General features: G+C 35.1%; 1 protein-coding gene across 2 annotated transcripts in view; it reads right to left on the minus strand.

Annotated features, from left to right (window-relative positions):
- The window catches only part of COL21A1 (collagen type XXI alpha 1 chain), a 240,435-nt gene continuing 218,593 nt past the window's right edge, over positions 1-21,842 (minus strand). For both annotated transcript variants that reach the window (XM_049092201.1, XM_049092200.1), the window contains 13 exons: positions 21,747-21,791; positions 19,683-19,736; positions 17,996-18,049; positions 15,059-15,112; positions 12,952-13,023; positions 11,022-11,057; positions 8,179-8,223; positions 5,212-5,244; positions 4,494-4,640; positions 4,350-4,404; positions 3,655-3,855; positions 2,818-2,895; positions 1-1,285 (listed from right to left, as the gene is read on the minus strand). In XM_049092201.1, coding sequence (XP_048948158.1) covers positions 1,098-1,285; positions 2,818-2,895; positions 3,655-3,855; positions 4,350-4,404; positions 4,494-4,640; positions 5,212-5,244; positions 8,179-8,223; positions 11,022-11,057; positions 12,952-13,023; positions 15,059-15,112; positions 17,996-18,049; positions 19,683-19,736; positions 21,747-21,791 — 1,062 coding nt within the window. In that variant the 3' untranslated portion in view covers positions 1-1,097. The remainder of the gene's footprint in view (positions 1,286-2,817; positions 2,896-3,654; positions 3,856-4,349; positions 4,405-4,493; positions 4,641-5,211; positions 5,245-8,178; positions 8,224-11,021; positions 11,058-12,951; positions 13,024-15,058; positions 15,113-17,995; positions 18,050-19,682; positions 19,737-21,746; positions 21,792-21,842) is intronic.

Below are 21,842 nucleotides of genomic sequence, written 5' to 3' on the forward strand. Positions count from 1 at the left end.
TGTTGTACAAAACTTTATTGAACTTTGAATAACAAGCATGTAACAAAATTTAGAGCATGATTAGGATGAAATATCTCAAATATGTTCCTTACAAAAGCAGTAAGTACAGTACACAAAGACTGTTCATAATATTTTAAAGTATCTAAAGTGCTAAAAATATCAAGACATACTAGGATCTGTGGAGTTACCTTTCCTTTCAACTAGAGCATTTATTCCCATAAGCTTTGCTACAATAAAAGTTAACATAATAGGAACATACACATATAATAAGTGAAATGGAAAATGAAGGCATACAACAAACATTCCAATTACAAAGCTAATGTGAAGAATGGAGTCTTTTTAGTATTCCTGAACCTGCATTTCCTTTGAACATATTGATGGGGTACAATGAAACTTTCTTCTAACATGTTTTTAATGTTACACAATTATGACCACTCCCAATGTAATCAATACTTTCTTAGCATAATCATTAACCGAATTTGAGAATTTGCTAATGTACTTTAAGAAACACATTCATCTCATTCAGAGGTGATATTCAAAACACTGAACGACCAGCAGTCCACTGTCCCTACCCAATAAGCAGACAATGGAGTAAATGACTGGTATGACAACACTGTCTGTCCCAGCTGAGTATCAACCCTGATGTTATTTCCAACAACACCAGACACATGTTTTGGCTAATGTACAAGCATGTGCTATGAGATATGAAACATGAAATTCACAAAGACATGAAATTGAACTCAAATACTCTGCTGCATGGAGGCTGAATGTGAAATATTTCACAGTGACTGGAATTGACTGGCTAACAGGCAATGGTGGGTTTTTTTTTATATTCAACTTTGATTAAAATAAATGGACTTAGAAGAAACCCTTGAGATTTAGTTAATGCTACTAATCTAAAGGCTCTGAATTACTGCAGAGCCTTTAAAATCAGTATATGTGAACTTTTATATATTTTTCCTTAAGAAAAAAATAATAATAAAAACACCGAGGTACTTTAGTTTCTTTTCAAGGGATTACTGTTGTTATCTTCCTGAGATGCAAAAGACCATAAAAGAAAAGCACCATGCCTAGATTGCTGAATGAGGCATCAGACACTAATAGTTTGGTCCTTTTCTAAATGGATCTCTTCCAACAATTACACTAAAACATAGTGAGGGATCACAGATGCCAGGGGGTCCTGGTTGCCCTTGGATTCCGGGTTTTCCATGATCTCCATCTTTGCCTGGGAGACCTGGATCTCCTGGAGGACCTTCTTTGCTTATTCCAGGAGGGCCCTCTGGACCTAAAATGGGACATGAGCAATATATGAACAGAGGAGTTTGGTTTTTTTTTGATATAGCTGATTCTGTAAGAAACTTAAACTGAAAAAAAATTTTTTTAACATATTTGCACAAATGTGAAAAGAGGAGAGAATCTCTTGCTAATTCTATATACCTTCCACTTGGAAAAAAACTATGCAAAAATAATCCATAATTTTCATAAAGCTGGGCTAAGCTATATCAATACAGCAATCACCATGCTGATGAAGACACTGAGCTAGCATCCTAATATTTTAATTGGTATTGCCTAAATTTCCAGCATATCTTCTGCCAATATTTTTATAAATTAGCAAGTGAATAGATCAGTAAGCTAAAACTCAATTAACATCACTGTTGTGCCATATTTACAGTAAGATGACTATTTTTATTATACACATTTTTAAAGTTTCCACATTTAAATATATAGTCATTACCATGATATAATTGTGATTAATATATACACACAGGTGTTATAGCACTAATTTGTGAACCATTGACTAATTAGTCTAATTAGTTCAATTAGTATGCTCAAAGGAAGGACAGTTAACTTAGGATACTGGTCTTTTAAAGTTGATTAAACAAAATAACAAAATATTCAGGTTTTGAAATGGAGCAGAGCAGTCTGAGGAACTTTCTACTACTAATTATTCCGGTTACTACTACTCAGAAACATTTATTTAACACTTAACTACAACTGTAGATATTGTCTCAAGTATTTTACATAAAAACTGTTGAATTCTTTGATCTACCCAAAAGCTTCATGAGGTAATAACATCTAAAATAATAACAGGGAGTGCCTGAGTGGCTCAGTCAGTTGAGTGTTTCACTTCGGCTCAGGTCATGATCTCAGGGTCCTGGGAGAGAGCCAAAATGGGGCTTCCTGCTTAGTGGGAAGTCTGCTTGTCCCTTTGCCCCCCTCCCCTCATGCTTTCTCTCCCTCTCACATGCTCTTTCTCTCTCTCCCTCAAATAAAATATTTAAAATAAATAAATAATAAATAAAATAATAATAGTACACATTTATTAAAAACATGATTGTTATTTATTCACTGTTCCAAAAGCACTATGTATTAACTCATATCATTTTCTAATAATGTCATGATCCAGGTAATATCTCATCACCATTTCATAACAGAAATGCTGGCATAACCAAGTTAAATAATACAGCTAGCAGGGGGTGACTTAAGAGTCTACCATTACAGTTATTCTGCTTCCTTGAGAATCATAAGACTGAACAGTGATACACGCTAGATAAGCATGGGTCACTAAAACCATTCAATAACTAGTCTACAGAGTAGTCTTCTAAAGCATCTAAATGATAAACAAGAGAAAATCTTGAGTGATTCATGAATATGATAGAGGAAGAAAATTCTAGGAGTTAGAGCTTAATGTGTTGAATGCAACTCATTCAAAAAAGTAAACAAATGTCTTGATTTCAAATTTCTTGACATAGATTTGTGATGATTTTCTTAAAGCCAAATGTGCAGCAACATTTACAAGCATATAGCAAGTCTTACCTGGGGGACCAGGGGGACCCTGTTCTCCGGGGTACCCAAACCCTTGGCTTCCCTTTGCCCCATTTCTTCCTGGTAGGCCTACAGAGTGTCAAAGATGAGAGTAAGCTTACTTTTCCTATAAAATCACTTCCTCCTAGATTGTTTCTTTCAAAGCTGTTAATACACACATTGAAAGAAAAAATAAATCTTTTAAAAATAGCTTGCCATTTATTATTATAATTTTTGAAGCAAAGATTACCAAAATTATCAGTGATCTGGAAATATGTAACAAGATCTAATATTAAAAAGGAAAATGGTTTGGGATTATTAGCCCTTTCTGTTTATTACTTTGAACATCTAAACTGCTCACATAATAGTAAATAAAAAGGAAAGAATTATCAACTGACATTTCACATAAACATTCTAAGAGAAGTAAGTTGTGGGCTATTAGGAAGTTTGGTTGCAAAACATGATTTTTCCTGTAAGAGAAAAAATCTTTCCGATAACACAACACAAGTTACTAAAGTCAAAATAAAGGAAATAGTGTTTGGACTTTCTATTTAAAGACCTTCTTATTAAAGACTCAGGCAAAATCTCCAAGTGCATAGTCAAAATTTCTAACTTATAATTTCACAAGCTTCAAACTTTAACCTTTCTCTACTTTAGAATATTGCTTTAAGAAAATAAAACAATTGCTTTTTAACTAGTTGACAAAGTTTAAAGACTTTGGAAGACAAAAGCTTTTTTTGTCATCATAAAAACAAAGATGAGCTCTTGCCTAATTAAATCAGTTTAGAGTGTAGGTACAAAAAAACTACCCTTTCTTGTTCATTTGCTTATGTATATGAAGTTAAGTACCTTTTAATCCTCTGGCACCTGGACGTCCAGGAGCACCAACTAATCCAGGAACACCATCTCTTCCTGGTAAACCAGGAAATCCTCGAGGACCTTCTGGGCCTATGGGACCAGGTGGCCCAGGTATACCAGGGGAACCATGTTGGGACTGGCAATGATCACAACTTTGAATTCTTCCACTCTGAAGTAAGACTGGTAGCTGAGCTTAAAAACAAATAAGTCCCACCCCTTACGTTTAAATGGTGAATGGGCATTACTAACATTTCTAATCATTTTTCACAATTTACAGAGGCTTATCTGTTGACCAATAATTTCACTTCTAGGAATTTAACTCTGGAAATACTCATTGTTCTGTGTAATCATTTTATTGTAGCAATTGCTTAAAATGGGAGGGAGAGTGAAAGCACCCCCCAAAAAGAAATTGGCAAATTATAGACATCCATATTTATGAATTTAATGACCAGAATTATGTCAGAGAAGAAAATTTAATTCCATGGTGAAATAACGATAAATTGTTTTATTGAAAAGATTATAAAAGAGACATATCATTTCCATCTTCATAAACTACCCATCTAGAGAAAAAACAGATTATAAATGTCCTTTATGTTCTTATCTTAATTATATCTTTTATTATTTCTACCAAGAATCTGTATGATTTTAGTAATTTTAAAAAGTTATAAAATCTGTTTGAGACTTACCTCTTAATACATCGGTGCAAACTTGTCGAATAAACTGTTCCGAAAATTCTCTCCCCTGCATCAAATTATTAGGGGTTATAACATGTACATACTAAGTAAAAAGCAATGAAAACATAAGAACTGAGAAAGAAGCAGAATACGTACGGGCTTCCCATCTAGTCCTGGAGGTCCCTGTGGACCTGCTTCCCCAGGCTGCCCCTGGGGGCCCACAGGCCCCATTAGGCCGTCCACCCCAGACTCTCCTTTTGGTCCAGTGGCACCTCTGACACCAGGCTCCCCCTTCTCACCTCTCTAAAATCAGAATAAATCTTTAAAAGTTCTATTTAAATATTTCAGAAGGTATAATTGCATTGCAAAATTCCTTAAGGATATGAGCATATGAATATATACATGTATATATATAATGTACATTATCCAGGGAACAGCTGCGAAATGCTACTATTGATCAGAAGGGAAATTTCACATCATATTAAACTGTCATTTATTCACCCATCCACCCAACTCCACAAATATCCTCTATTTATTGAGTGTATTGTGTAGGCAATACATTTAATGTGACACAAGCCTGTTCCCAAAGAGCTTAAATTCTAGAGAGACAAATACAGAAACACGATATTCTCTGATGAAATATATGCAGGACAAAAAGGAAAAAACTTAGCTCCTAATCTAGAAGAAGAACCATTAATATTCACAGATATGTAACATTTCATAACTAATTGAATGAATCTACATATTAAGAAAATCACTAAGAAATGAACTTGAAAGGCATTTTCTGTTTGTGATGTCAATAGCTAGATTTATACAGTACTGAAAATGCAAGCAATAAGGACTGAAATAGAGCATAAGACACAAAGAAACATACCTCTCCTTTCATACCATGATGGCCTTGAATTCCCTTAGAAAATTAATAGAAAAAAAAACTATAATCAATGTGCGAGGTACAGTACTAGAAACATGGCATGCACCTTTTACCTGACATTTTATCAAACTTTAGTTTTCAATTTGAAAAGTACTGATAGAATTTTTTTTTTTAAGATTTTATTTATTTATTCATGATAGTCACACAGAGAGAGAGAGGCAGAGACATAGGCAGAGGGAGAAGCAGCCTCCATGCACTGGCAGCCCGACGTGGGATTCGATCCCAGGTCTCCAGGATCGTGCCCTGGGCCAAAGGCAGGCGCCAAACCGCTGCGCCACCCAGGGATCCCTGAAAAGTACTGACAGAATTAGTGAGAGAATTACATGTGATACTGTTTTTGCCTTTTTAAAGGAAACTAATGACAAAGCAATATGCTAACTGGATAATATAAAAATGTTCATTTACATAACTGTTTCATTCCTGAGTACTACTTATAAAAGATGAGTTAAAGCAAAAGATGCCATCAAAAGTGATTAATAGGGAAGAAAATACCTATGTGTCCTATGCCTAAACCACTCATTGCTGATAATTCAGAGGTTAGAAAAGCAGTGTGAGATATGCTCTGGAATTCTTCCCAAGTAATATAGACACTGATGAGCCCACACAGGAAACTCGCTCACTGTTACAAGCACTGAATGCATCTGGATGGCTCTATTAAATTATTTCCTACTCATCTCTCACATATTCATTCATTCATATTCAATGACAAATTACAGAGATAAGGAAGAAATTAAAATTTCAGGAAAGGCATTAAAATTTCCCATTTTTGAAATTCATTCACTCAGGCTATAAAGTTACCCAATATCAGTTGAGGGACAAGGGTAGAGCTTGCACATTCACAGATAGGATTTCATTATTCAACTTTATAATTAAAAATTGGTGTTCCACAATTCAATATAAAATTTAGTGTATAACATTTCACACAATGAATTTTGAGTTTGAATATTTAATTTGCTGCATCTCTAGGTTCCTTGAACATGTTTACCCTGATGAGACCAAAGAGAAGACAAATTAGGTCTGGCAACAGACAGAGGCAGATTCTCAAATTAAAATGAGAGCAAGGGCAGCCCAGGTGGCTCAGCGGTTTAGCACCACCTTCAGCCCAGGGAGTGATCCTGGAGACCTGGGGTCGAGTCCCACGTGGGGTTCCCAGCATGGAGCCTGCTTCTCCCTCTGCCTGTGTCTCTGCCTCTCTCTCTCTGTCTCTCATGAGTAAATAAATAAAATCTTTAAAAAGTAAAAATATAATAAAATGAAAGCAAAAAAACCCCACTAAGTTTTCATATAAAAATAGTGAGTAAAACCCTGCAAGACTATTCTTTAAATATCGAGGTTTCTGAAAAAAAAAACACAGGGGTTTTCCCTACCAGATGTAACCTTAGAACTGGAGCTCATGTAAGAGAAAAGACAGAAGAGATGAGTTCTCAGGACTAGAAATGAATTAGAGTCATCTGAGAATTCACTAGGATGATTTCATGAGCGAAAAACAAAACAGAGGCCAAGAAAGCACACACTGGCAGCACTTGGTAGGAGGACAGGTAACTAGTACTGATTATTTAAAGAGCCTGGGCCAACTATTCACTTGCTGAAAAGCAATAGTTGCTCTGACTCCCAGGTACTCCAGCAGGGCTCAGAGTTCCTGGTGGTGAGAAATGCACCATCCAACAAATTTAGGGCAGAAGCTTTCAGGGGAACTTGATTCCTGCCGAGGGATCAGACCGCTATTTTTCTTGAAAAGTGAGAGAAAAAAAAAAAAAAACATGTTAAGGAAAATGTGGAGAGAGTGTCTTCTGAAAGCCAGGGACCTAGCTAAGTTGTGAGCTCAGACTCCACAGGAAATAGCCTTCTTTTCAGACAGTTATTTTAAGAATTTTTGGTGAAAGGCCTAGATTACAGAGGTTGAATGGAAGAAGAGGTGAAGATTCTCTTTTGAGAACAGCTGTTTATACATATTGTGTGATTAATTTAGGGCAACCAAGGGGATCAGCCTGCATTGCCAATGAGGGGAATGGGGACGTAGATGGTTGTGTCATCAAGAGGATCTGAGTCAAGTGGAGGAGCACTAAAATTAAAAGACACATTTTATTGAACATAGTTGCATGCAGGCAAACTTAGTCCATTCTCCATTTCTCCTCTTAGTTATTTTTGCTCTTGTTAGTTTCTCAATTCTCAACTCTTCTGATTATTAGCACTCACCTTCCATCCTATATTGCAGACAACCTTGTGACCATATGCTTTCAGACCTCTCCCCCATGGTTTCTCAAATTTCTCCAGGTGAGGGACACAGAGACCCCTGTCTTTGAAGACATTACTCAGTTTTATCCTCCTATCTCCAGAACCAGATTAATTAGTGAATCTTTCTGTAATGTCACATTTGAAAGAGGTCTATCCCATGAGGGGACTCATATGTGCAGTTTTCCCTTCCAAGTGTGGCCCAAGTTGGATCTGAACTAAACTACTGGCAGTTCGGCAGCACACAAGCAACATGAAGTACAAATCACTTTTATGTGTCTTTTGGTGCAATTTAAATTGCACTGACTGAACTTGCAGGCCATATGGCAATCTCCCTGAAGCTCTACTTAATGAGGAGAGTTTAGTCAGGGAAGAAGCAAGACAATCTTACTATGTATCTATTCTATAACACAGTCCCTCAAGATAGCATTTTAATACATCTCTAGTGTAGTAAATTATATCTCTGAGCACACAAGCAGGAAACAAATACATTTCTCCACTACTTATAGGCTTCAACTACTCACATTGCAAGAAAGAAAATCAAGACTGAACAGTAGCTATATGGAGATACTACCACTGTATGGCAGTATCCATTGTTTCCATTTGCAAGTAACCCTCTCCCAACACCATCCAGTTATGTGATGTCATTTCATTGTCTATCAGAGAAAACAAAAATACCTGTTGCCCTGGAATTCCCTGTCTTCCATTTTCTCCCTTTTGGCCCTTTAAAATGTAATAAAAATTATTTATTAGCTTGCACACATACAATGCAATAACATATAAGACACAACTATGTATTAAACTGTAGTCAAGAAGAAAGGTCACAAAAGCAGTGATGCAAATATGTAAGATGATGTAAGAGACAGAGGTTAGTCTCTCAGAGGAAGGAAAAAGAGTCAAACCTAACATTAACAACATGAAAATAATTTAAAAATCCAATGGCTGTGGACATTTGATTAATTTCTATGACATAATTATATTCAGTGTTGACTATACACATGCAAAGACAAGAAGACATCTTTAAAATAATTTTTAAAAATTAAAAATACACTACAAGAGTGGACTACTACTCATACATTTTAAAAAATGGAATCTTGCCATTTGTGACAACATGGATGAAACTTGAGGGCATAATGCTAAGTGAAATAAGTCAGACAGAGAAAGACAAATATAGTATGATTTCACTTATATGTCAAATCTAACAAAATAAAACCACCAAACCAAACCAAATCACCCAACCTCATAGATACAGAGAACAGAATAATGATTGCCAGAAGGAAGGGGGGAGGTGAAATAGGTGAAGAGGGTGAAAAGATACAAACTTCCTGTTATAAAACAAAGCTGTCCCGGGGATGGGTGTACAGCATGGTTACTACAGTTAATACCACCAAATTGTATATTTGAAAGTTGCTAAAAGAGTAATTCTTAAGAATTCTCATCAAAAGAAAAAAAATTTCTAATTCTGTATGCCAATAGATGGTAACTCGACTACTGTGATGATGTTTCACAGTGTATCCACATTTTGAATCATTATGTTGTACATCTGCAATATAACTGACCCTTGAACAATGCAGAGGTTGAGGACACCAACCTCCCTCAAAGTTAAAAATTTGTGTATAACTTTTGACTCTCCCTAGATTTAACTACTAATAGTCCACAATTGATGAGAACCCTAACAATAGAATCCAATTAACACATATTTTGTATATGTATTATATTCTATATTCTTATAATTAAGTTAGAGAAAAGCAAATGTTAAGAAAAATCATAAAAGAAATACATTTACGATACTGTACTGTATTTATTGAAAAAAACCTGCATATAAGTGGAAATGGGGATTCAAACCCACATTGTTCAAGGGTCAACTATATACTGTTAAATGTCAGTCATACTTCAACAGAAAAAGTATGTAAAAAACATTTTAAATAAAGGTCTTTAAATCAGGACAAATAAGAAAAGAGGAAAATTAATAGAAACATAAACACATTTGTGCATGTAATAAATACATGGATATCCATTATATACAATGCAGGGTCCTAGCCCAGAAAGTACTACATCATCCTTATGTTAGACAAGATAATCAGCAATTTCTAGGAAAACAAGTACCAAGATAATATCCATCAATGATCTAGTGATTTCAATTTAAAACACTCTTGAATCATGATTTATTCATTTATTTACTTAAGTGAATTCCCAATATTTATCGAATGACACCAATTTGCTGGCCCACAGGGACACCAAAACAAAGATACTATTACCTTCAAGATGCTTACTGTGATGGGAAAGATAAGCCAATATTTCAAGAATGATAAAAAGGCATACTTAAACACGTGGGTTGGATACTCCTGGAACACAGAAGGGCCATCTGACAGAAGGGGCTTTCTACAGGGTAGGGGAAACAACTCAACCCTAAGAGGCCAAAAAGAGTTATTAGTCAAGGAGGTAGCACCCTATGGGACAGACTTTATCCTGAAATGTGTGAGGCACCACAGAAGGATTCTTGAGCAGTGGATGTGTAGCTTAGTTACACATGCTGGTCGGAGCACGGGAGGAAGGAAGGCAACTGCACTCCAGGGGTCCAGTGAGGAGGACATCTTACTTAGATGACAGCAGTCATCTAAGACCCATGACAAGAAAGGATTAGGACAGTGTGGATGGGGAGAAGGGGCTGAGTTCCAAGTAGATTTAGATGTGAAACTGCAGGTGAAGAGAGAGGAGTCTGAGTTTTAAGATAACTTTCAAGATTTCTTCCTTCAGACCATTACCTAGTGCTTCCAATTACCAAGACAAAATACAGAGTAAGAGATGTTTTATGGGGAAAGGTGACAGGTTCTGTTTTGGACATAGTCATGTGCTTGTGAGACATCCAAACTCAGTACCAACAGGGAAAATTGGAATGTGTGTCTAGAGCTCACAGACACTTCCTTAAAATTCACCTAACTCCTAATTTCAAAAGTAACTTAAAGAAATCATAGTACTTGAATATCTCCAGTTAAAGATACTGAATCAACAGTTGAATAACAATTGTTGAGAATGTGACCTTAGTAGATTCTAACTCTACTATTACTTTAATTTGTAATTTCCCTTTATGCCTCCAGAAATTCTAGAGACACCCAAATGAAACATCCTTCTAAATCACTAGATCTCCCCAGCCTGATTTAATTTTTTCATATGATTCTCCTTCCATCTGTTAGTTTGAACTAATGTATTTGTGCCATAAGCCATTTCAAATCATTTCTGGAAACATACATACTTTCTGTAAATAAAGATATTAGAAATATGGAATAAAATCTGTATCTGTTCCGTTGAATCATTTGGCTCCCAAGTTTTCTTCAACAGTGAAGTGGAGATGAATCGTAAAATGAAATCTGATGTTGACAAGTTTAGAATACAAGCAGAAAGCTGGGACTGAATGCTTAGATGCTGATGGTGAAACAGGAAGGAGCTGGAAAAGCTACATAAGAACTAAAAAAACAAAGTCCTGCTTTTATTGCCAAGCAAAAATAAAGTCAGCAACATACCTGAATGCCTTTTTCACCTTGACTTCCTTTGTCCCCCTGAAAAAAGGCAGTTTAATGTCTATCATAATCTAGGATTTTCAGCATCCTTTCAAGTAAACATATTTTTTCCACAGGAAAGAAAAATATATGGCTTCACACAAATTCTGAAAGTGCCTTACATGCAGAAGCTGATTCCAAAACAATATTTGGGAAGAGAGTAAAACCCCATTATGTCAAAATGATGCTCTAAATAAACACTGGCTTGTGCTCTTACATTTGGAAGGAAAATTTACTACAATTTCTATTTTACCAGGTATAAGACAACTTTTCTATGTTGATCACCATCTGAGGTTAAACAAACATAAGACAATTCATTTTGACAATTGTTGTTTTATGAAATCAAATGAAAATCTTCATTAGGCCAGTCATAGCCACACATTATAGGACACAATGAAGTAACACATAATGCTGAAATGGTATTTTAGAAAACATAGGCTTCAAAAATGAATTTTGGGGGGAAAATCCATATTCCAGAATAGAAACACTCCTAGGATTTTTCAGCTAGAGGAGGCATTTGAGACCAGTTAGTTCATTGTCCATGTTCTTACAAGGACATGAATAGGAATGTAATGAATCCACATATCAAGAAAGATAAACACTTGCCCTAAGATGTACTTGGGCACTGTTTCCAAATTTCTCTTCTACCTTACCATGCTTTCTAGAGAGTTTTGTGTTTATAGCAAACAAAATATAGGCAATCTTTTAAAACATAAGTTTTGAACAAGAAATTTCTCTAAACATATATTCATAGTAGGTTTACTTAATATTCACTAAGTTTCTAACATTTAATCACTGTCAGGAGGGTCATCCCTGTCTCCGCAAGTATTGCCAGCTGCTCAGTGGAACAAAAAAGTCAAGGATCATACTGGTTCTAATAACCTAGGGGCCAAGTATATAATACATGAAAAACAGAAAAAATGAAATGGAGAAAAACTAAAACAGGAAGGGATATAAAGATGAAGACATAAGTTTGTATCCTTTCCAAAATAGAAGCCAATATATTTACTTTAAGCCTGAAACATCTACATTCGCAGTGGCATTGACTTTTTGACAAATGGGCAGTCAGTGGTGACTTAAAACTCCCAAATATTATGTATACAGATATAGCTTCAGGGTTCCTTTACTTGAGGAGAAAGAGAGAGACTATGAATCTAAAGTGTTGCTCTCTTATCTCACCAAAACATTTTCTATCAGCATACATGATTTGTAGTTTAAACTCCTTGAATTAATTTTAAGTGAAATTCTATGTAGTGTAATCATTCATAAATAGGAACTTCATGGTCAAACATTAGGGCTGTAATTTTTTTTTAACATTTTTATTTATTTATGATAGTCACAGAGAGAGAGAGAGAGAGAGAGAGAGAGAGAGAGAGGCAGAGACACAGGCAGAGGGAGAAGCAGGCTCCATGCACCGGGAGCCCGACGTGGGATTCGATCCCGGGTCTCCAGGATCGCGCCCTGGGCCAAAGGCAGGCGCTAAACCGCTGCACCACCCAGGGATCCCTAGGGCTGTGATTTTTATCTTTGTAGACTTTGCCCCAGTTTTGGTAAGAGTAATATTCACATTTTGGTAAGAGCCCCTGACATGGAATACTTGTCCTATAAAATTCTTGACTCACCCGGACAGACTGCAAAACCACCTAAATTTATAGGATATTACTTACGGATATGTTTACATTTTCTGACCTATGCGCTGCATCCAAAGCCTTCATCTAAGAGACAACACCTTTGTAGAGACATGAAAGATGCCCCAGCTATGGTCATAGGGTGGATTATATCATACGTATACCAAATATAAAGGTCAGCTTATCATTAAAAGTATGATCACAAAAGGAAGACTTCTATGTTAAAAGGTGATTAAAGTTAATTATATCTCCTAAATAACACATACCTTTTTTCCTTGAATTCCAGGTAAACCCAGGTATCCTGGTTCTCCTGGGGGACCTACTGCTCCTTGTTCTCCCTAGGTAACAGAAATTACATAAAGATTGCAGACCTACTGCTTATGAAAAACCCTATTGTTTTTATCTCTACATATATCTCAAATGTATAATTGATGGTTACAATTTAGATTTATTTACTACATTTAGAGTTATTACTACAGACATAGTAAAGAATGAAAAGTTGTTTTTTTTTAATTATTTTTTTTTTAAAGATTTTATTTATTTATTCATGATAGTTACACAGAGAGAGACAGAGAGGCAGATACACAGGCAGAGGGAGAAGCAGGCTCCATGCAGGGAGCCCGACGTGGGATTCGATCCCAGGCCTCCAGGATCGTGCCCCGAGCCAAAGGCAGGCGCCAAACCGCTGCGCCACCCAGGGATCCCAAGTTGTTTTTTTTTTTAAAGACTTATTTATTCATAAGAGACACAGGGAGAGACAGAAACACAGGGAGAGGGAGAAGCAGGCTTCCTGCAGGGAGCCCAATGTGGGACTTGATCCCAGGATCACGCTGTGAACCAAAGGCAGATGCTCAACCACTGAGCCACCCAGGCGTCCCTGCCACTGTTTTTAAAACGTAATTTTATTTATTTTTATTATTTTTTTTTTTTGGAGAGAAATGGGTAGGAAATATCAGAAAGGGAGACGAACATAAGGACTCCTAACTCTGGGAAACGAACTAGGGGTGGTGGAAGGGAGGAGGGGTGGGGGGTGGGGGTGAATGGGTGACGGGCACTGAGGGGAGCACTTGACGGGATGAGCACTGGGTGTTATTCTGTATGTTGGCAAATTGAATACCAATAAAAAATAAATTTATTATTAAAAAAATAAAATAAAATAAAATAAAACGTAATTTTAATTCTTATTTTTTTTTTTTATGATAGTCTCACAGAGAGAAAGAGAGAGGCAGAGACACAGGCAGAGGGAGAAGCAGGCTCCATGCACCGGGAGCCCGACGTGGGACTCGATTCCGGGTCTCCAGGACCGTGCCCTGGGCCCAAAGGCAGGCGCTAAACCACCGCGCCACCCAGGGATCCCTAAAACGTAATTTTAAATTATAAAATAGTACTTACTGTATTGATTTACCATATTTGTTTAATAAAATGCTAATCATTAAACATTAGTTTTCACAATTTTTATTTTCATAAATATTGATGTGAACATCTTTGTAGCTAAATTGTATATATACTTCTTTTTTTAATTCATACATGTGTAATATTATTTTCTTAGAAGTAAATTCTTGAGCTGTTTCTAGTGTAGATAATGTTCCACAACTTAATTCCTCCACTCTTCATCATCTCATAGGGATTATTTCCTTTATGAAATAAAGATTTCTTAAAAGTCTTACATAAGGAAATTTTCTGAAAGTTAGAATGATGATGCATCAGTGACATTTAGGTAATATCTGTAAGATATGGGATGGATCCTGTACTGGCTTCATGGTTTTTTGGTTTGAGTTTTACCAATAGATTTACCAATAATTCTATCACATTGACAAAGCCTACTCTCTCTTTTGTAGAAACAGTTTTGCCGTCTTTACTTACTATGCCCATTCCTGAGCTGCTGAATATTACTGTAGATTGTTTAAGGCTGGAAGAGAATTGAAAATCCTATTGAAATAAACATTAACCCTTTGGTTTGGAGGAAACTGGTATAAAGCGAGGTGAGTCCCCACTCTAAAGTCCCATCAATCAGCAAACAAAGGAATAGCACCACTTGTGGGAGCCAGACACACTTTCTTTCAGTTGTAGATGAAAGTAATATTCTCTGGACCAAAGAGGAAGTTCACATTAGTATATGGCCTTTACCGTTTCTAGAAAAATGAAGCCAAAGGGTATTTTATGTCTTTATTACCCAAACCATGACAAAGTATCCAAAAGACAAATGAAACTTCACATTGGCCATTTTCTTTCACATTTGTTAATTCTGTAATAAAGATAATCCTTCATATAGTGTAACTTTTCTTAAGGGATACAAAATGGTAATCTCATCAAATAATGAAGGGGATTTATAATTCTTTGAATATATTTCCAAAAGCATCAAATGATAATTACCTTTAGTCCAGAAGCCCCAGGCATCCCTTGAAGTCCAGGTTCACCTTTATTTCCCTGTCAATGCATCAAACCATTTGAATTTTTTTAAAAAGTAGTCACAATATACCTGATATAGACACTTAAGGGAATATACTTAAAATAATTTTTACATTTTCAATTCTCTAACTGTTTGAAACATAGACTATGTTAAGCCTACTTATTTTTTTTAAGCCTACTTATTAAGAAAATTTCTTTTAGGCAAGGAATGAGTCCCCATATTTATAAAGCTTCTAAAAGCATGTTTTAAAGCTAGCAGCTCCAAGTAGTGGACAAGAGTCAAATCCTTAGTGACCAGTGCTAATTAGCTGGATCTCCATACTCCAGAAGCCAGAGCCATGTATTTTAATAACATCCTATACATTGAGAATCTTCATCTTTTCCCTGTTTCAATTTCTCAGGATGACTCACCTTTCAGTATGCAACTGACAGAATATTAGCTTCAACTGTACAGTGGCTTTTTTGAAAAAATATGAACCAGAAAACATTTGCTTTGTGCTCTTTTTCAGGATTTGAGTGTAGTCCTTTCTAACAGAAGCTCAGAAGGCAAGACCAACTTGACAAGGCAGTGAATATAAAAGTATTAAAAAAGAGGTTGGATATATATATATAGAGAGAGAACATGTCTGCTGGTTAAGAAGGAGAGACTGTCAAAGATAGTGCTGGTTTTCAAAAATACTTTGAAAGCTAAAATCTCTACCTTGTCAATGTCTGGCAAAAGCAAAAGCCAAACAGTATACTAATAAGTAAAGGTAACCAACTTCATTTTCAGCTTTTGAAAATTTTCCCAGGTTCCTCAGGTTGAGAAACATATAAACACAATATTTGACTTAATTAAATACATTAATTAAGCCATAGAACATTTCTACCTAAACAACACACAACAGCATTAATTTAGCCATAGAACATTTCTACCTAAACAAGTGATTAAGTGGAAATTCACAGAGGTGACAAGACTTGCTGCAAGTTACAGGGTTTGATTGTTAGCATATCCTAATGTCATTTAGATAATAATATTCAAAACTAGAATATAGTATGGTTTAATGGTTTTTAAAAAATAAGATATTATAAACCAAATGAGTTTTCTAAATTTCTACCACAGAGTTTCAGCCTCATCCTTGCCCCATTTAATACAGCTTTTTTTGTGCCACTCTAAAATTCATACTAATTGACACTGAAGGCATAGTCTACAAACATGTTAGTTGACAAAACAAACAGAAATAAACTAACACAGAGGTAAGTCAACTATGGTCCATACGCTAAATCCAGCCCAGTGCATGGTTTTGTAAATCAAGGTTTGCCAGAACACATAGTAAGCCATGGCTGCTTTTGCAGTACAATAGCAGAGCTGAGTAGCTGTAACAGAAGCTATAAGGCCCTGAAAGACTAAAATATTTACCATCTTGCTATTTGCGGAACACCTGAGCTAACATACTACACGAAAAATAGCTGAAGTATCTCACTGAAAAGATTACATTTAAGAGGTATAATTTTAAGACTCTGAATCTCTTTTTAACAAAATAATTGCATAAGTACAAGATGAGAGAGAAAAGACTTTATAGTAATTCATATAAAAATAAACAAACTGATCCTGGAAAGAGCCACCTGCTTTCCCAGCCTTATCAGCAGAATCTACTCAAGTGGTGGATGCCATAGAGTATTGTTCTAAAATCTTTTATTGAAATTCCAGCAGATTTAATTGTTATCCAGCTCAGTGTGTGTTAACAATGTGAAGTGGCTGATAAAAATAAGCTGATGAAATCCTAGGCTGAATTCTTAAGAATTAGAGCATCCAGAACACCCTGGGGAGTCCACTGTACCCCAGTTACTGAAGAGTATATAACTACTCTGTATCTTCTTAGAAAATGACTTTGAGAAATTATGGATAATCTTCACTTGGCAAGGTTTTTATACCAATTCTGTGCACACTACTGCTAGGACACACAATACTCCAAGGATTCATGAGGGTCCACCACTGGTGAAAGGGCAGCTACTTTCCCCTGATCATTGGGGTCCTATGATATTTTATCCTATTGTATTCTCTAAATAGTTTTAAAATTAAAAGTAGACTAGATTAGCTCATCTACTCATCTTGTTTTATATGCCAGGGTCTATTCCCCGGGACAATGTCTAGTTAAAGGTTTAATTCTTCCAAAAAGCAATTCCATCATTTCCTTTTGGAAGGCTGTCCTACATTCTACTCACTGAATAGTTGAGAATAGTCTGAGTCTAGCCAAATGTACTTGACTTGACCCTTTAATAAACCAAGGGGAAAAAAAAGCTCTCTTAGCACAGGATTCCATATACCTAGAAAATGGTCAAACCATGGTATTCAATTTCAGTTCTATTTTGAGAATAAACCTGACATCCTAAACATATTTGTCAGGTGTGCCTGACATTTTTTATAAAGATGAAAAGTAAAGATAACATACTACCCTACACACGGTCCTGAAGGAGAGAATGCCTAATAAAATGCACAAATCATTTTACAATAAAAATTCCATAAACATTCTACTAAATATAAATATCAAGAAGACAACCTAGAAACTGGTGAAAGGCTATGCTCAATCATAATTTCTAATTGTCTACATTGGTAGGGTTTGGCACCGAATTCCCTGGAACTCCATCTACATAATCCTCACCACCCTTGGGATGACAATAAGAAGAGGAGGAGGTCAAGTGGTGAGAGATTCTGGGCTCTTTCCAGCTTAAACAAGACCTGTTTTACATTAACCTGTTTTAATATGCTTAGTTTTTGTCTAAGATTTCATTTTTACAAATGACTGTTCTAGAATTAAAACCACATTTAAAATAAAATCAGTAAAATTACAAGTTTTAGTGAGTACATAAATGGTCATTTTCCACTAAGTTTTCTGTCTTATTTAGTTTTATTTTATTTACCTTAGATCCTGGTGTTCCAGGCTGACCTGGTGAGCCATCACGTCCCATTAAACCCTATATTTTTAAGTGGAAGATTTGAGAGTAATTTAGGAAACAATATTAAAAAATATTAAATCCATTTCCAAGGTGCACATTCTCATCATATTTAATCTGTTACAATATAATACAATATGGGGAAAATTTCCCCACATATATCCAAATGAAGGATAATAAAAAATCTATACAAGCTAGCATGGAGACCAGCAAAGCCCTCCTACAGCGGTTGCTCAAATAACCTATAAATAGCAAAAATTCCTGGAAAGCTAGTAAAAAAACAAATGTTTATTTTTTTTCCCTACATTCTCACTTTCTTCCTTTTGTCAAGATAGCTAATAATTAGGTTTCTTCATAGATTCATCCTGGTCAATTTTACATTCAATTTCTATTTTCATAAATAATATTTTGAGTTACCATCCAATAAATTCTCTGAATATAACAATCTCTCTTCAAGTTACAAAATGGTCATATTTTAACTAACTATATGATTCAAAATATGACAACAATGATCACTCTAGCAACAAGGAACTAATTTAATTTAGATTCTACTCAAATACCACTACATACATTAAAAATATTTGCTTTCTCTTAAACATAGCCAAGGAAATGTGATGAGCAAAAAACATGCAATTAGTATCATCAGAAAACATAATCTCAATATGATCAAATTGAAAATACCATGTCATCACTACTATGCTTTGCCATCAATTTAGGATATTACTACAACTATAAAATGTAAAATATACTGGTTCATAGCATCGTGTATAAAACATTAGATATGTTATATATACATATTCTCAAAGTTCAGTGAAGTTCTAGCCAATACCTTCACTTTCTGGAAGCTAACTTAGAGACTGGTAAATAACCAAGTTTATTATTTCGATGAACAAATGACTAGGTAGTGATGTTGAAGATAGAGAATTACATTCTAAAGGGAAGAATCTTCTTTTAAACCTCCTCAAAGTTGAATTCACATCTAACACACAGTATTTTTATTTACTCTTATATGCAAAATTCACCAAAGCAATGGACAAAATATCTGTGTTTTTAACTTACATAAAGTCATAAACTGTTAAACACAGAAGAGATCTGTTTTACTTAAACAAAAAGCTATTATAGGCAATTTAATTCATAGGTTAAAATCAACATCGCTTCTAGTAATTTTTATGCAATCCTGCACACGAACAATAGGATTTTCATAATTTCTAATATCAAATGCATATTGCCCTTTCCACTCTCAAAACTGCCAAAATTATTTATTTACTAACTTAGGATATTCCTGTTACCTCTTCTGAACATATTCTCCCTCATTAGTTTAATAAATGTGTAATTTAAAAAAAAAATGAAAAGAGAACATTTATTAAGTTTTAGAATTTTCATGGTACTTAGTCTTTTAATGAATAGATAGAATATTTGTTTTCTGGCTTATCTATATTAAGAGTTCTTGATCTTTATTTGGGGGACCAAATTTGAGAATCTGAGAATTTCTAGAAAAATGGACATAATCATTTTCATACAAAGGGATTTGTGGACTCCTAAAATGTCATTGTTACCCCCCACCCAGCCCCCAGTTTTACAAACTCCAAAAAAATAACTCCTGATACATAGTAACTGTATTTCAAACACCCTGATCACAATGACATTAACATACAGGAATCCCCGGAGCTCCTTTTTTTCCTAGTGGTCCTGGAGGCCCAATTTCTCCCTAAAATCAAATACAGATCAAATTTAAAATTGTAAATTATCAAATCATTTCTAGGAATTTCCTACCAAATCATTATGGAATGAAAGTTCAATACCAATCACCCCAATCAGTCTGCTTCCCCTTTCTCTACTGTAAAACAGAAGCTTACATAGGGTAGAAAATCAGGAACATAACACCTTAAAGATTTGGGCCTAAGGTCTGTGGAATCACGAAGTCAAATATTTTTATGAGAAAATCAGGAGGGATGATGTCATTGTCTCAAAGGAAGACCTGAAAGTTCAACAAATAGTTGGTGAGGTAAGATAACGGGAAAAAAAAGCATGTGAAAAACTATCTTTTCTGTTACAGATTAAGAAACATGATACAAATATAAATTAAGAAAATATAGGATACAGAACAATAGCATTTATACTTTAGTTTCTTGGGTTGTGGCTAACTAGATACTCTAAGGGAGTCTTCAAATCATGAACAAGAATAACAACAAAAACCTGGAAAGAACATCCTTTGTGAGAGAGTAGGAATCTTATAAGAAGTTGGAGAGGTCTTCAAAGATACCTTATTTTAATAAAATATATTCTGGGTTGAGACTATGATAATGAGGATTTGGAACTATGCAGAAATCTTGCCAGAGGTGGAGATGCAAAAGTCAAGAGGGCTGGAGGTGTCTAGAGCACATGGGAAACTGAATGGTGGGCTACACCTTGGGAAGAGGGCAGGAATCTTTAATACCTAAGACCACTCAGGACTCTTAAAGGGGGCTGATGTGATATCCATGACTAGCAGCAGGAGGCAGCTCTCCATGCCCCAGTTAAGCTAACATAGCTCACATCAATTAACATGAAGCAATGAGCTCATATTCATCAAGAAAGAAAAAGGCGGCAGCAAGCCACAAGACTGAGGGTTAACAGAAATAAAAAAACTGCAGATACTGGAATTGTTAGAAACAGAATTTAAAACAATATATTAGATCTTTACAAAATAAAGAATGGAATCATAAAAGACTATTAGGACTGTAAATGGACTATGAGGCTATCAAGAATAAAAAGATGTTATTACAAAGTTGTACTTCTGGAAATGAAAAGTATGATTGTTTTGTTTTAAATCATTGATGGTTTAAACAGCAGAGTAGACACAGTAAAGGGAGAATAAGTACAGTAGGAAATATATCCAAAAAAATTTATCAAAATACAAGAATCAAGGGTATGAAAATAAGAAGCTCTTCAGAAACATGGAGAATGAAATTAGAAGGAATAAAATTCATGTAACTGTAATTCCAAAAAGAGGGAACAAAGATTGGAAGAGATGTCATTTGGAGATCTAATGAGTGATGTCTTCCACAGAGCTAGGAAACAAACTGAATTATCCCTTGGGATGAATAAAAAGAAATGCATATCTAGATAGATTGTAATGAGTTTTAGACCATGAAAGACAAATAAAATATCCTAATGAATCCCAAAGAAAGAGATCACTTACAAAAGAACAATAATTAGAATGAGAGTAGATGTTTCATAGTTAATAATGGAAGCCTGGAGACAACAGAAGAAAATTCTCAATGTGTTAATGCAAAAATAACTGTCAAACTTGAGTCGTATACCCTACAAAATTATTCTTCAAAACCAGGAGTAAAATAAAGATACCTAGATAAAATCTGAAAGCTGGTTCCCAAATATCTGTACTAAAAGAACCGCTAAAGGTATGGTTCAGGAAGTAGTAAAATTATCCTAAAAGGATGGTCTAAGAGCACAAGATATGAAAGTAAACAAAGTAAAATAGACAGCACATGTATAAATCCAAATTATATTTATTATATATATATAATATATATATATTATCTGTATAAAACAAAAAAGTAGTTAAAAAGACAAAATAACTTCTGAAATTATATCATATTTGAACAATTAACTGCTGCCATGATGGTGGTAAGAATGTATTCTATGTGAAGACATCGCCACTTTACCCTTTTAATAAACAGATCCAGCCCCAAATCGTTCAACTTCCATTAGTGCTCACCTTTTGTCCCATTAATCCTTGGTTTCCAGGAAATCCTGGTATTCCCTAAAAAGTAATAAAGTAGAATTTTATTTTAAAAATGTATAGATTATATCA

This window comes from Canis lupus, chromosome 12 (genome assembly GCF_003254725.2).
Source record: "Canis lupus dingo isolate Sandy chromosome 12, ASM325472v2, whole genome shotgun sequence".
Lineage (NCBI taxonomy): Eukaryota > Metazoa > Chordata > Mammalia > Carnivora > Canidae > Canis > Canis lupus.